Source organism: Coloeus monedula (assembly GCF_965178545.1).
Source record: "Coloeus monedula genome assembly, chromosome: 21".
In the NCBI taxonomy this organism is placed as follows: Eukaryota; Metazoa; Chordata; class Aves; order Passeriformes; family Corvidae; genus Coloeus; species Coloeus monedula.
The window spans coordinates 9,566,551-9,581,655 of record NC_138801.1 but is presented as its reverse complement, the minus strand read 5'-3'; the positions used below and the strand labels follow the sequence as shown (position 1 = coordinate 9,581,655).

The window sequence follows — 15,105 nt, the reverse complement described above, 5'->3', positions numbered from 1 at the left end:
CACCAGGATCATCCAGTGCAGTCCCAGCCCTGCACAGACCCCCCAAGAGCCCCACCCTGGGCATCCCTGTCCAAACGCTCCTGGAGCTCTGGCAGCCTCGGGGCCGTGCCCATTCCCTGGGGAGCCTGGGCAGTGCCCAGCAGCCTCTGGGGGAAGAACCTTTCCCTGCTCTCAGCCTGAGCCTGCCCTGGCCCAGCTCCAGCTGTTCCCTGGGTGCTGTCACTGGTCACCAGATTGAAGATATCAGTATCTGCCTCCACTTCCCCAGCTGCCTGCTGGCTATGAGGTTGATTTTTGCTTCTCTTTACCAAGTATTTTGTTATGAATAATTCAAGTATATCTAGAGATGAGGAGATCAAGTTTAGCAGATTATTAAAAAATGGAGGCTGTCTTTTTTTTTTTTACCTTAAGTTTTAACTATGATGTAGAAGTCAATGCCATGAGGTGCTTTAAAAGGCTCTGAAAGGAAAAGGACAAGAGTCTTGGAGAAAACCAAGGACTGGCAGGAAAAAGAAAACCAAGGACTGGCAGGAAAAGATCTGGCTCCAAGGTCTCTAATCAGCTGTAGTGAGAGGACATTCCTGAGAGAGGAATGCCCTCAGTGCTGCTTGTTGCTTACCTTGGAGACAGCAGCCCCTCTGCTGGGTTCCTGACCTGCTGCCTGGACCCCAGCACCCTCCTGCTGGGGTTGGGATTGCAGGGACTGCTGGCAGGAGCAGGAAGGTTTTGGTGGGCTGACACATTCCCTTTCCTTTCCCAGACATGGAGAGTGTGAATCCCAATTTCGTTACGGCAGCCACAAGCACCATGGATCTCCTGGAAACGGAGTACAACGTTACTGAAGGCACCTGGGGTAAGGGCTTCTGCCCCTTGGCCATGCCAAGGGCTCAAGTGTTGGGGAGTTTCACAGGAACATCCCAGTTAATGTGCTCTTTCCCTCCGTTTCTGGAGATCTGGGGATGGTTTGGGTGGTGCCTTATGCACAGGGCAGCATCTGACAGTCCCCTGAGCCTCAGTTGGTCCTCCTGCCCTCAGCTGGCCAGAGCTGCCTCTGAACATGAGGCTTAGATGGAATCAGTGGAACTCTGAGCACTGTCTGCTCTAGGATGGATCCACTGCAGGAATCTGTTCTGCTCAGAGCCGTGTTTGGTTGCAGAAGTTCTCTGCACAATTCTTAGCTCTTTGAGCCTCCAAAATGAGAATTTCTGGTAAGAGCAAAATGTGAACACAGCTGATGTTAATGCTCAGGGAGCTGCCCAAGATCTTTTCTGTACCAGACTGTAGGAAGTTGGCCAGCACAGAAAACTTCTGGTGCTTTAACCCCAGATTCTCCTTCTCTGTGATTGCAGGAACCACATCTTCCGTAACCAGCACCTGGATAGGGGAGAAGGCAGATGACTCCAACACCTCCATCCTCGTGGGCTGCCTTGTGGCTATTATTCTGCTGCTCCTGATGATTATAATCATCATTCTTTGGAAGCAATATGTTCAGAAAAGGTTGGAAAAGGTAATACAATGGGGCTATTTTGCAGACACAAATTCAGAACTAATCATTAACCCTAATGAGCTCAGAACTCTGTGAAAAGCACAGGGTTTCCCCAGCTCCATGGAGTCGCTAAAGCTGCTCCCACAGCAGGGGAGGATGCCAGCCCTGTCCAAGACGTTACTGGAAGTTGCTGTGGTTGCAGCCAAGGCATTACTTAACAACTGAGTGTTGCCTCAGTGTTTTGGGCTTTTTTCCCCTCTCTCTGCAGGCCCCACGCCGAATCCTGGAGGAGGATGCCACCGTTCGCCTCTCCTTCTACAGCTACACCATTGCCAACAACCAGACCCAGATCCACCAGTCAAATCCCACCTATGAACGTGCTTTCCCACTGGATTTGGAATATCACCAGCCAGCTACACTGCTCCAAAAGCTTCCAGAGCTCTCCCAAAGTGCAGAGGATTCAGGTAACATCATCAGTCTCCAGAACTGCATGTTTCTTCTTTTGTTATTTCTGTCAGATTGTAACATGTGCCACTTGTTTAAGTTGCCACCTTTGACTCCTGTGCAATGCAATAACCCAGGGACCTCAGGCAGTATTGTGGAGCTCTGACACTTTTCGGCATGGAACTGTGACAGCTGGAGCAGCAGCCCCACTAGAGGGTGGTGGCCTTTTATTTTTTTGTTTGAAGACTGTTTATGTATTACCCAGGTCATCTTTTAGCAGCTGATTTGGGCAGTCAAAGCAATCACACATCGTTTGTGGAGCTGCTGCCTGCAGCACTCTTGGGAGAAGACCTTTAGCATCTTTTTCTGCACCCAGGGCTCTTTGAAATTTCTGTAGAAAAACCAGAAGGAAATAGAGCAGGGAATTGTCCGTGGTGTCCTGGCTTCCAGCCCCTGGGGAGCTTTTGGACCCACACAGAAGGGAATGTTTCCAACAGTGTTTTGTACTCGGTGAGGGCAGTGCTGATCAGTGAATGGAAGGGCAGTGCTGCATTCCTCACACTGACAAGTTGCTAAGATCCAGCATTATTCTGCACAGGGAGACTGATTGGATTGAGCCAGGGCATGAATTCGAAGCAGAACAAATGTTCTGTGTAGTACTGACCATACAGGGAGTGAATTCCAAAGCATTATCCCATATTTATGTGAATAACTGTAAGAGGGAGAGGAGTTTGCTACCGGAGGACATGGCAAATAGAAGCCTTGATCAGTTCTTGTAGCAGGAGGGAATCCAGAGCAAGTTTGACATTGTAAAAAAGATCCCTGCATCAGGTAATGGAAACTGATTGTACTTAGGATGAATCAGAAACAGAAAATCACTTCAGACTCGCCTCCCTGTCTGGACAAGACTCATGACTGGCTAGAACAGGCTGTGTTGAGCAGGAATTTGCTAGCAGCTCACAGGTATTCCACAGCTTGTTCTGGTTGAAGCCCTGGTTAAAACAGAGCAGTGTCTCCCGTGTGGGTGTCCCTCAGTAGGGGGTAGCAGGCGGCCGAATTCCCAGAGCTGTGGGACTGGGAGGAGCGGAAACTGGGACACACTGGTTCTGAGGGATGAGCGTGTGACTCACCTGTCTTTGGCTCCCCTTAGTGTGCAGTGGGGACTATGCTGAGCCTGACCTGACCAAGTCCACCCCTCACCAAGGCTTCCAGAACAACGTCCCTCACTACGCTGAGACGGACATCGTGCACCTGCAGGGGGTGACCGGCAACAACATGTACGCAGTGCCGGCCCTCACCGTGGACTCCCTCACCAAGAAGGACATCTCCGTGGGGGAATTCCCCCGGCAGCAGCTGAGGCTCAAGGAGAAGCTGGGGGAAGGACAGTTTGGAGAGGTACAGCCATTCTCTGCTGCTTTTCCTCCAGCAGAAAGGAGGTGCCTGGCAGAGATTAATCTCCTGAGCTGCTGTGCAGTGGGACTGAGGGGTCTGCATTCCAGCGTTTTAGTTAAAATGTGTGTTTGCTCTTGGGGAAAGCTGATGTCCCTCAGGCTAAGCCACTGAGCCCCTGTGCAGCTCTGAGGCTCTGCTCGGTACCACAGGAGTCTTTATCAATAGATGAACTTGGCAAACTTTTTCTGTTTGCTATCTGTATCTCTGTAAATTCCCACCTAGGGTTGGGAATCCAGGCTTTCATGTCTTCCATGGACATCTCAAATGTGATGGCTGTCACCCACCTTTAGGCATGTGGGTTTGAAAACTCTCCAAAGTCCAGCTAACACTGATCCTTGCTGTAAAAACAGCTTTCTCAGCCATAGATGGAGCTTCTGGGGGTGCTCTGTGCACTGACCCAAACAAAGACATTTCCCAAGCACTGTGGCACCCTCATTTTCTGGCATTGCTGCTTGCTCAAGCCCCAGTTTGTCAGCAGCCTCAGGCAGAATGATGCACACATCTGTCATCTGCCAAGCTTTCCCTTTGCTCCTTGAGCTCCTTTCAAGCTGTCAGTGTTTTCACCTCGCCTTTTCTTCTCTCCCTGCTTCATTTTCATACCATCTGTAGCTCTATCCTGAGCAGGTCTTTCCCTCTCCTGCTCTCACTTTTCCACTGTCTTTTTTTCTTCCCAGCTTTTGTTCACTCACAGCCTTAAAGTCTGTCTCTCTATTACATTTTGACAAGCACAGCCCTTTACTGGCTGCTTCCTGCTCTGTGATGTGCTCATCTTTGTGGTTCCTCCATTCTGACACCCCAGCCCCTTCCCTGTCCCCTCACCTCTTCCTGGCTCACTCTGTGTGCTGGGAAGGTGCTGACATCCTCAGCCTCCTCACCTGGCTGTCAGTGCAGCCCTTTCTGCTGTTGCCTGGATCCTGCTCTGTGCTCCAAAAGTGACACAGAGAGAGTTACTTTCTCATTGTTTTGCTTCTGGTTTCTCCTTTCTTCTCATGCCTGTCCTTCTAGTAACTGCAATAACTCTACCTTTGTGTTGATGGGAGATTTGCTCTCCCATCCTCATTTTCCTTGAGAATGGATTCAGAGCCTGTTCCTTTCCATGCATCACAAACTCTTTGGCAAATGTGCTGCACCACATTTTCCTGCCTCTCCTTCTCACCTCCTCAGTCCTTACCAAACTGGCCATCACGTGCTCTGCTCCACTGCTCTGGCTCTTTGTGCTCCTAGAAACAGGGCTTATTGCTTCTTTCAGCTCTCCACTCTTCCTTTCAGTCTTTTTTCCTCCTTTCTCCCAGCCACCCCTCCCTGGTGACACATCACCTCAGAATTACCTGTGCTTAGTCCTGTGGCTCTTCCCTGTCTCAGGTCTTATGGCTGCACTTTCCCCACAGCAGCTTCATTCTCTGTGGAACTGCAGCAGCATCTTTGTACCTTCATTCCCGTTCTTCAGCTTTGTCCCATTTTTCTCTGCTCTCTCATTTTTCTCCTCACCATGCTTGTGACAAAAGCTCTTGCTGCTCCCTTCATACAAAATTCATTGTGCTCCCATTACACTCTCCTCGCTGCTTCAAGTCTTTCACTGACACATCCAGTCTGCTCCCCTTTTCCAGTCCTTTCTCCCATCCACACCCTCAGGTCTGTCTGCTTTCCCCACCCTGTTCTCCATTTGGATGCATATTCTGGTAACTTCTTAAGCAAGTGTCTTGTCACCCCTTCTTGTACAACCCTGGCAGCAATTTTATATCTTTAATCATTAATTTATTGGAAGACATTTGGAATTGTGTGTAGTCATTAGAGTATTTGTCTATTCATCTCTGGGTATATGCACAGGTGAGGTGTTCATATCAGAGACACACATGCACATGCTTTTCTCCTCTTTTTTTCCTCTGGAATTAGAGGATTTTGGATAACTGGCTGTAGTTCCTGGATGCTCCTCAGTAAAGTCTGAGCAATGCCTCAAGCCAGGCCATGGTTTGATGGTTCTGGACTTGTGTGAGGTGCTGTAGTGTTGGGGGCACATCTGGCTTTGATCCCTGTGCTCCTGTGTCATGGGCTACATCCTGGACACATTTTACCAGGATCTAGGGCCAGCCCTTGGGTCATTTCTCATCACAGCTGTGTCACCTTTGCTGATCATTCACTTGTTCATTCTGCCAGCAGTGACAGAGCAGTGACCTGGCTGGGATGTTGTTTTCGTCTGGTTTTCTGCCCGTGTGTGCTCTTACAGCTGCCTCTGCCTTCTGCCCTGCAGGTGCACCTCTGTGAAGCCGATGGCCTGCTGGAATTCCTGGGAGTCTCATCCTCAGAATTCACTCACCAGCCAGTACTTGTGGCAGTGAAAATGCTGAGATCAGATGTCAACAAAACAGCCAGGTAAGTGCACCTGCAATGCCAACCTGCTGGGGAGGAAAACAATGCTCCCCAAGCACAGGTTAACCCTGGGGACTGCTGTGGGAGTGTCGTGTGTCTGTGGTGGATGTTCCATGTGTTCATGGAAGGAGCAGGACACAGCAGGGAGTGGGGGTAGGGGAAGCTGGAATGTCAGACTGGAATGCTGCATTAATCCTGTTTGCTGGGAAAGGTCAGCGTTGAACACGAGCTCAGAACCAGTTTCACACTTGTGTGTGCAAAGTGTGAATTGCTCTGAGCTGGGAACACACCACTTGTGCTGTCCTCGGGAATGGTTTAGGATTCAAAGGTGTTTTCTGGTTTACAAGGAACGATTTCCTGAAGGAGATCAAGATCATGTCCCGGCTGAAGAACCCGAACATCATCCGGCTGCTGGGCGTGTGTGTGCGGGACGACCCCCTGTGCATGATAACAGAGTACATGGAGAACGGAGACCTCAACCAGTTCCTGTCCCAGAGGGAGATCTACAGCAAATTTGCCATTTCAAACAATATCCCCTGTGTCACGTAAGAGAAGCTGCCTGTCTTTTTGGGATAAATCAGTTTTATCTGCTGTGCCTTCCCTGCAGGGACCTTCCTGCAGCCTGGCCACTGCCATGGCACATGGACACCAGTCCTGCTTGCTGTGGGGTTGTTCCTGAGGCCTCTGTGTTCCCCTGAAGTGTCCCTGACAGAGCTGTTCTGGTCACAGAGACCATCCCAGATGTATTTATTGAGGTGGCCATCTGTTTATGTTAGTGGGCTTGCATCAAATATTTCATTAATACGAAAAGCAGTTGCATTACAGCAAGAATTTTGGGATGAAAATCAATAATGTCTCTTAGGCTTTTAAGTAGGTTCATATGTTCCCTGGTGTCCAAAAAATATTGCATGAGAGGAGCTGAGTGTGGAGCTTCAGTAAGGAGAAGATTTTATCAGCCAACAGAAGGAGAATATTTGGCAAAGAAAAACCACTTTTTGTCAGCAGTGGCACTCGTCTCCCTCCTCAATGGGAGGATTAAATCTGACATAAAAGCATCTCTGCTATTGCAGAAATGCTGTCCTCAGAGGAGAGTGATGTAGGACTAATACATTCTGCTTGATAAAGAGCCCTGCACTGACCAGAAGCTGCAGCACTGCTGAGCCTTTGGCGTGTTCCTCCCCAAAGGGTTGCACAGATTTGTGGTTCAGGCACAAGGCTGGCAGGCAGAGCCAGCTCTGGTGTGCTGGACAGGAGGTGACTGGCTCTTACCATGGCCAGACAGCACCAGCCTTGCTGCCAGGACCTGTCAGGAGTGTTAATCTGGGATAGTGGAAGGTGTCCCTGCCCACGGCAGGGGTGGAATGAAATGATCTTTAAAGTCCCTTCCAACTCAAACCTTCCATGATTCTGTGATTAGTCCCCTTTTCTTCATGTTCTGGTGACAAAGACCTTTTTTTTTGACCTTTACTAGAGAAATACAAACTGGGAGCAGTTTATCAGATGTGTCCTGGTGAGCACTTGGTCGTGTGAAGCATTTGAGCAGCAGCAGTGGGAACCAGGCTGAGCAGCACAGAGCAATAGTGTGGGAAGAATGCTGAGAGTCCAGTGGTCCAAACCCTGTCTGTGTATCCTGCAGCTTTATTAATCCCATCTTCATTTTGCTAATGGAGGAATTAAAATTAAATTAGATGGGAAATGCATCTGTTTCTATTTTCAGTAATGTTTAGCATATTTAAAACCAAGTAAACTCTCTTTCATGTGAAGTGACACACTTATGTTAATATAAGCATTCAATAGTGGTGTTGTTTGAAATACCAGGCTAAGTGGTTTTTAAGATATGAGATTCTGAGCTTCATTTTTCATGTCTCTCTGCAAAAAAAGTTGGTGCTTTGATGCATGAACTCTTTGAAAATCTCGAAATTAATGTTTGATATTGAAAAAAAAAAAAAAATCTAAAGGATGTCAGATTGTAAAGGCCTGAATTTCAGGGACAGCCTGTCTGCTCCTGCTTACTCAGCTTGGGAGCTTGGCTGTTCGTGTCCTGGAATGAGACAGTTTAGTTCCACTGTTATGGCAGGAAATAAACCAACAGGTCACTAACCCATCACATACAATAAAGTCCTGAGTGTGGGGGAACTCCACTGATTTTTCTTTGTTTTATTTTCCTTTACTGCAGCCACTCCAACCTGCTGTACATGGCCACCCAGATCGCCTCGGGGATGAAGTACTTGGCATCTCTGAACTTTGTGCACAGGGATCTGGCAACTCGCAACTGCCTGGTGGGGAACAACTACACCATCAAGATTGCAGACTTTGGCATGAGCAGGAACCTTTACAGTGGGGATTACTACAGGATCCAGGGGAGAGCTGTGCTGCCCATTCGTTGGATGGCCTGGGAAAGCATCCTCCTGGTAGGCACTGCACAAAGCCTCTCCTCCTTCCTGCTCTGATTCTCACTGTGCCCCTGAAGCAGTGACACATCTGTGTGCCAGCCCTTGCACCACCAATATCTGTGCTGCACCTGGCCCTGGGTGAGAAATCCACAGGGTTGTGTTGGACATCACTCATATCCTTGGAAATACAGCACGTCATGGAATGGATTGGGTTGGAAGGGACCTTAAAGCTCATCCAGTGCCACCCCTGCCATGGGCAGGGACACCTCCCACTGTGCCAGGCTGCTCCAAGCCCCAATGTCCAGCCTGGCCTTGGGCACTGCCAGGGATCCAGGGGCAGCCCCAGCTGCTCTGGGGCCTGGTTTCTGTTCTGTGCCTGACATTCCTGCTGGAATTGTAAGGAGGTTGCCTCTCTGTGCTTATTTCCCCAGTTGGGAAGCTGAGAGGGGCAGGGACAAAACTTCATGAGTTTTTCAAGTGCCAGGTTGTGGGGTTTTTTCATGTTTAAGGGTCCTGCTTTTTCCCCTCAGATTGTTCCACAGCGCAAACACCTCCACTCTGGAGGATATTTAGCCAAGTATTTCTTTCTCATAGTAGTTGGTGAGTTACTTTCTTGCAACATGCTCTCCAAGCACCCAGGAAAATTGCAGTTACCTCTGCTATAAAGGCTGCCAGGCCCACGCTTTCCTAAAAACCACCCTCTTTTCCTGGTTACAGTTGCATCTAAACCATAAATCACTCCCATCTTCCCTGTGTGAACATCTTCCAAACCTTGACAGACTGCAAGGATTGCCAGATAAGCCTGGGTGAAGTGGGGCTTGGGTGTTTTCTGCCCAAACAGGCCTTCCAGCCCCTCAAGTGTTTTGTGTTATTTTCTGAGCAATCTTCTTTTTACTTCTCCAGAAACACATTGTTCCAAACACAGCCAGTTTGGGCACATTTTTTTGAAGACAGAAAACAGGGACTGCAAGAAGATTGTCACTGGCTTCTTACACGTGCAAAAATCAAAATTGTCTTGGGCCTTTCTCTAAGAGTCTGGAGTCTGCTCTGGCTCTGCTTTCACCCTGAGGGCTTTGCTTCCCTTTCAAAGGCTCTTCTGTGAGCTCTGCTGTTTTGGGTGGAGGTAGGCAGTAGCTGTCCACCCCCCCCCCCCCCCCAGTTCATTTAATTCTGCTGCAAACAGAATTTCTTGGAGGGACAGAAGTTTCTGGCCTTCTCTGGGACCTGCTCCCTGTTACAAAGCTTTGCCCCTGTGAAAACTTTCTCAGGGCTTGTGGGACCCCCCTTGCTACTCCTGCCCCACAAACAGCCCTGTCATCCTTGTGTGTGTGTGGCTGGGAGCAGCTCACCTGCTGTGCTGGCTCTTTTTGGAGCATTTTCCCTGGTGCATCCTCATGTTGAGCTGCAGAGGGTGCAGACTGAAAGGGCTTTGCTGAAAGCAAACCTGGGCTGAGCAGATCCTCTCTGCCCACAGGGCAAGTTCACCACAGCCAGCGACGTGTGGGCGTTCGGGGTCACCCTGTGGGAGATGTTTGTGCTGTGCAAGGAGCAGCCCTACAGCCTCCTCACGGACGAGCAGGTCATCGAGAACACGGGGGAGTTCTTCCGGAGCCAGGGCAGGCAGGTAAGGAATGCAGCAGGCTCCTCCTTCACTCAGCCACTCCCATCCAGGTGGGTGTTCCCAGGGCCTCCTCGCTGCCCTCACCTCCTCTGCATCTACTCAACTTCTCACCTGTGTCCTGCCTCTCCTCCCCTTTTCCTGGGCTCACTGCACCAATTTTCCTCTCTTGGAGTCCCACTGGAAGAATCTCTCTGCCCTGTCCTGCTTCTTTCCTATTCTAAACCACTTCACTCTGCCCTGTCTGCAGCTTTTCCAGGCTCTCCCACACAATCCTCGTGCTCCTTTCCTCTGTCAGCACTCTCCCACCAGCATTGCCTCTGAAAGATGAGGAAGCAGGAGGGAGTTGAGGTGGGAAGGAGCAGTTGTTAGTTCCCAGGGATTAGATTCTCCCTGTAGTATCTCCACATATGCCAGGAAGCCTTTGGCCATCTCCAGCTGCTGAAGGGCTTTTCTGTGTCATTTTGTCCCCACTGCTGCTGCCCTCAATAGATACCAGTGGTACAGGACACTCCATCTCCTCAGTACCCAAAGCTGTGGAGTGCCAGTTCAGAACAGTTCTCCCCAAAATTCACCTTTAGCACCAGGGAATAAAGGGAAATAAAGTGATGGGGAGTTTACTCACCATCTCCCAAATACTAATGATTAACCAAGAGCCTAAAAGAAGTGAGCCTAAAAAATGAGAGGGAGAAATGAAATCATTCTGCCCAGCTGTGCTGTAGATAAGCTCTAAAAGGTGTTCTTTCTGTCTCTGCTAACAAGCTGTCACAATGCTTAGAAAGCCTCATGGATTGTCTACGGTGAGTTGAAAGTACTTGGATTTTATTGTGGTAAATCTGGGTTTGGTTTGTGTTTTGCTGTCTCTTGGGAGACAAATCCCTCAGAAGCCTTGATGTTTTCTGGGGGACAAAGGCCTGTTTTGTGACCAGCTCATCAGTCAAGTTGGCAAAGTGTCCGTGGTGCTGTTTGAGAGGCTCTGTCCAGACTCTGCTGCCAGACTGGGGCTGGATGGATTCCAAACACTGCATGGTGGCTGTGTCTTGTAAACCTGGAATGAAACTGTCTTTTGGTGTTACTTTAGTAAAAGCTCAGTTCTTTTGTGAAAACCCCACTGAAATACCATGACTCTCTTCCTTTCAGATCTATCTCTCCCAGACTCCTCTGTGTCCTAACCCTGTGTTCGACCTGATGCTGAAATGCTGGAGCAGGGATATCAAAGATCGTCCCACTTTTGACATGATCCACCAGTTCCTGCTAGAACAAATGGAATCAAACATTTGACTCCAGGAAAGAGGCAAACTGTTGAGAACAGAGTGACTTTGGGGTCTCTTTGCCTGTCCCTCACAGTCTGGGCCCTATTTCAGTTGGGATGTCCATGGCAGCTGCTCGTTCTCTTGGCCATGGTCTGACACACAGGACCAGAGGATCTCATTTGGTTGAAAAAATCATCTCCTCTTCTGAATCATTTCCTGGGAATACTGTGAGAGGGGTTTTATTGGATACCCATACACCTTTGGGCAAAAGGAATGAGTAAAACTTGGAGGGACTCGGAGCTCTCTCCTGGCTGGAAGAGAAGGCCTGGTCGGTGAGAGCGCTGCCACTCGAGAGCAGGTTTCTGGAAGGAAAGACTGCAGCCTTCTAGAGCTGTTCCATGAAATCAGATGGAAGTCTTGTGCACATTAGCAAGTGTTTCTGTGTGCTCTTGCTACAATGGTGAGAGACCAGAAGCATCTGGAGCTGGGAAATGGTTTAATGGACTTGGGAACTGACGGAGCATTTAGGAGCCCTTTGGGAGTGACACTGCCAGGGTCTACAGAAGATGCTGAAACAAGAGTCCAAGATGATGTTCTGTTTTCCTGTGGTTGTTAAGCACTGCTTTGGTTATATATGTGCGTTTTCCCCACACTGGATTTTTTTGTTGTTGTTTTCTAGAAAAAATTATTTTGAAAATGAATGTTAAAGGTCATTGGGAGGTCATTGTGTTAGAAGGTCTTCCTCTGACCTACAAATTAAGGTTAGGGTAGGGAGTTTGTATTGAGAAGTAGCCGATACTGTACTACTGTCACTACGTAGATTTATTAACCTAATGAACTTGTAGCCACAATGGACTGATGTGCAATTAATCCTGTATAATTACCCATCAATATGAGATCTCTAAATCAATGCTGTTACGTGGGAGAGGGAACTTAGATTTGGTGGAACCGGATGGCTGAGAGCAGAACCCTCTTTGTCACTTGTCACAGCTGCCACGAGAGGGGTGGGAGGAGCACGCAGGTCACACGTGTGTGTCTGGAGCCCGAGGTTCCTCTCCAGGTGTGCAGCAGGTTGGTGCCACGGCCAGGCAGGGGCAGCTGAGCCCAGGCTCTGTCACTGCTGTGTCACAGGAGGCCCCAGGGCTGGGCTGGCACATCCCCTGCTGTGGCCTGTCCTTTATCTCAGTGCGGGGCCTGTTACTCATTGAACTTGGGGTTGCTTTTTGTGTGTCCTGTCACAAACAGCTCATTCTCTGGAGGGTTTTAGAGGGCTCTGAAATCCATTTGGAGCAAGTTAGAGAATTCAGTGTGTTTCTACAATGAATCCGTTGTGGATTTACCAGGTGCCTGGGGAATACTCTGCTATTCCCTCTCTAATCATTTAGCAAGATACTTTGGACCAAACCAAATATTTCATAAGCTGGGAGAAGATGAAAGCTCAGCACTTGGCTTTTTTTTTTTTTTTTTTTTTGAAGTAGAATCCAGCATAAGATGTATTTCCAGTAAAGATGATAAAGATAATTTTCATGTTAGCCACAAGCATAGATGACTGGCTGGCTGTGCTGCGAGAGGGCACTGCTGAGAGGGGAATGCCTGAGTGGTTACAACACAGGGATAATTGTGCTAAAAGAAACACCCTGCTTCTGAATGGGCAGATGCCAGGATGGAGCGTGGCATGGCTGTGTCTGCTCCTTGGGAGGGCTCCAGCCATGCCTGGGCTGTCCTGCTGGGGATGTGTCCCCACCCCAGCTGCTCCTCTGAGCCCCTTTAGGGCTGGGGAGCTGGAGGGCCCAAGTGCTCTCATCTCCCTGCAGGGATACCTGGACTCTCACCTCCACATAGGTTTGGTTTTTTCTCTCCCCTGTGACTGGGGTGAGCTGCCCTTCCCTGTGGGAGTCAGAGCCAGCAGGTCCCTGCTCCAGCCTGCTGGGTGCTGTTGTCTGGCAAACCACTCAGCCATGGGGTTTCTGGAGCATTCCTGCCCCAGAACATGTCCCCAGTATCACCCAGCCATGTGTGTGGTCCCCTGTGCTCCGGAGCTGGGAGCTCCCAGGGTGTGGAGTGTCCCCTCTGTGCTTCTGTGACATCTGGATGTGCTGTTCCTCCACTGACATGGTGACATACAAAGTTTGTCTCATACCAATAAATTCTAATGATAACCTTGACAAAAGTGAATTTCTACCTTTTTTTTTTTTTACCCAGGTGTCTGCCCTGAGAATTGATATTTCGGTGTGGCTGTTCAGTAGCTCTTTGGGGAGTGTGTGACCCCTGGGTTTGGAGGAAGCAGCCACAGACCATTCAGAGAAGAGAGTTTTGAAGGGAGTTTCTGGAAATGCTGGAAAGGTGCTGGCCCAAATCCCCTTGGGCTGGTGGGACCTGGATGGGCCTCTGGGGTTGTTGGTTGGTGCTGCATTTCAATAAGCAACTTTTTCATCTCAGTGTTAAAATCGGGTGCTTTAGGCTGGGAGAAGACTTTGTAGGTCCCTTATCAACCTGTCCACTAAAAGCTGAGCTAATTTCAAAGTTCCCTTGGGGTGCTCTGGGCTTTGAGAATCTCCAGGGCTGGAGATGCCACCTGCACCCCTGACCCTGTCCCTGTTCTGTGCCCACGAAGAACTTTTTCCTGGTGCCTGGTGGACCTTTCCCTTGTGCCTGTTCCCTCTTGGTCTTTCACTGTGCCCCTCTGAGCTGAGCCATCGTACCCCTGGCAGCCCCTGGGGTTGCCCCTGCTCAGAGCTTAGGTATTTGGGCAAACTCAAATAGATTTTATAAAGGCTGGGGATATCAGATCTCTCAGTTTAGGCACCGAGGACAGGAGTCAAAGCAGCATTTTTATCTTCTCAGATATAAGTTTGAGGGAAATTAGGCCTTAAGGTGATGATCGTTAAGGTCCCTTCCAACCCAAACCAGTCTGGGATTCTGGGATGTTTAATCAATTCCATACAGGAGTTAGATATTCACTGATTTATTTCTATCTTCACTGGCTGCAAAAGTTCTCGAAAAAAGAAAGGTTTGGCCAGAAGGAGAAGCTACTGCTGCTCCATCAGCAATCCAGTCAGTATTCCAGGAGTTCTGAAACATCCACAAAATCCCAGTGAAATTTTCTATGTTGAAGGCCCTGGGCCAGGCTCAGCAAGTCAAGTATTGCAAACTTTACACCTCCTAAACTGGATTTTAATCTTTCCTTTCCTTCCCTCCCCCTGGGCCAGGTGCCCTCACCTTCCTCATGATCTTCTGCCGCTCGCACATCACTGTGTTGCTCTTGGAAAACCTGTACTGAGGCACGTGTGGCTGAAGTTGTTCTGGAACACAGAAGCAGCACATCAGAAACCACCTTTAGCATCTGGGGGAGAACACCTGAGCACAGCTCGGTGACTTTGCTGCCTCCAGAACAGCTCAGGGCAGCGTTTGGAACTTAAACCTCCCTGGGATCCCTCATTCCCCAGCTCTGGCCAAGCCCCACCAAGGCAGGGCTGGCTTGGGGTTCTGCCTCAGCCCTGGAGGAGACAAAGGGCTCTCCACACAGACAGAAGGAGTGGGTAGTTTTAATCTCCTCAGGAAAACCTCTAGTTCAATCCTTTCTCCTTACTGTGACAGTGAAATCACAGCAGGGCTGAAACCATTTGCATAATTCACAGCTGATACTGAGGCTGATACTGCTCAGACACCAAAGAAATAAAACCCTGCAGGTCCTGCACGGACAGCTCTGGGTTCAGACCTGGGCAAGTGAAGCAACACAAGTTCTTCACCCTTTAAAGCTGTTGTCCTGCAAGAACCACACCCCTACAGCAAACAGCTACCACAGAAAATTACAAAAAGACTCAAGACTGATGGGAAAACTGGTTTGAAAACTTACATGGTTCTCAAGTACTTACTAGTACTGTCTCACTCTTCTGTACACGACAAACACAACAACTGCTATAAGCAGCAGTGCAACTGCAGCTCCAATTGCAATTCCAGTCAGCTGGGAGGGGAATTCAGGGAGAAAGAAGTTAATAATTTTCAGCTTCAGAAGCTAATATGTATTTTTTGGAGGGCTGAAGAACACTCAGCTCAGTGAGATGTCTAAAAGTCAAGCACATTCATAAATAC

The 15,105-nt window shown here is 49.1% G+C and overlaps 1 protein-coding gene across 1 annotated transcript in view; it reads left to right on the top strand.

The window, feature by feature from the left end:
• LOC309581063 (discoidin domain-containing receptor 2-like) overlaps positions 1 to 13,034 on the top strand; it is a 51,258-nt gene extending 38,224 nt beyond the window's left edge. The window contains exons 9-17 of the mRNA XM_082295476.1: positions 761 to 853; positions 1,350 to 1,507; positions 1,755 to 1,950; positions 3,081 to 3,325; positions 5,631 to 5,752; positions 6,097 to 6,294; positions 7,926 to 8,160; positions 9,617 to 9,766; positions 10,901 to 13,034. Of these exons, the coding sequence (XP_082151602.1) occupies positions 761 to 853; positions 1,350 to 1,507; positions 1,755 to 1,950; positions 3,081 to 3,325; positions 5,631 to 5,752; positions 6,097 to 6,294; positions 7,926 to 8,160; positions 9,617 to 9,766; positions 10,901 to 11,041 (1,538 nt within the window). The 3' untranslated portion in view covers positions 11,042 to 13,034. The remainder of the gene's footprint in view (positions 1 to 760; positions 854 to 1,349; positions 1,508 to 1,754; positions 1,951 to 3,080; positions 3,326 to 5,630; positions 5,753 to 6,096; positions 6,295 to 7,925; positions 8,161 to 9,616; positions 9,767 to 10,900) is intronic.
• The last annotated feature ends 2,071 nt before the right edge of the window (positions 13,035 to 15,105 follow it).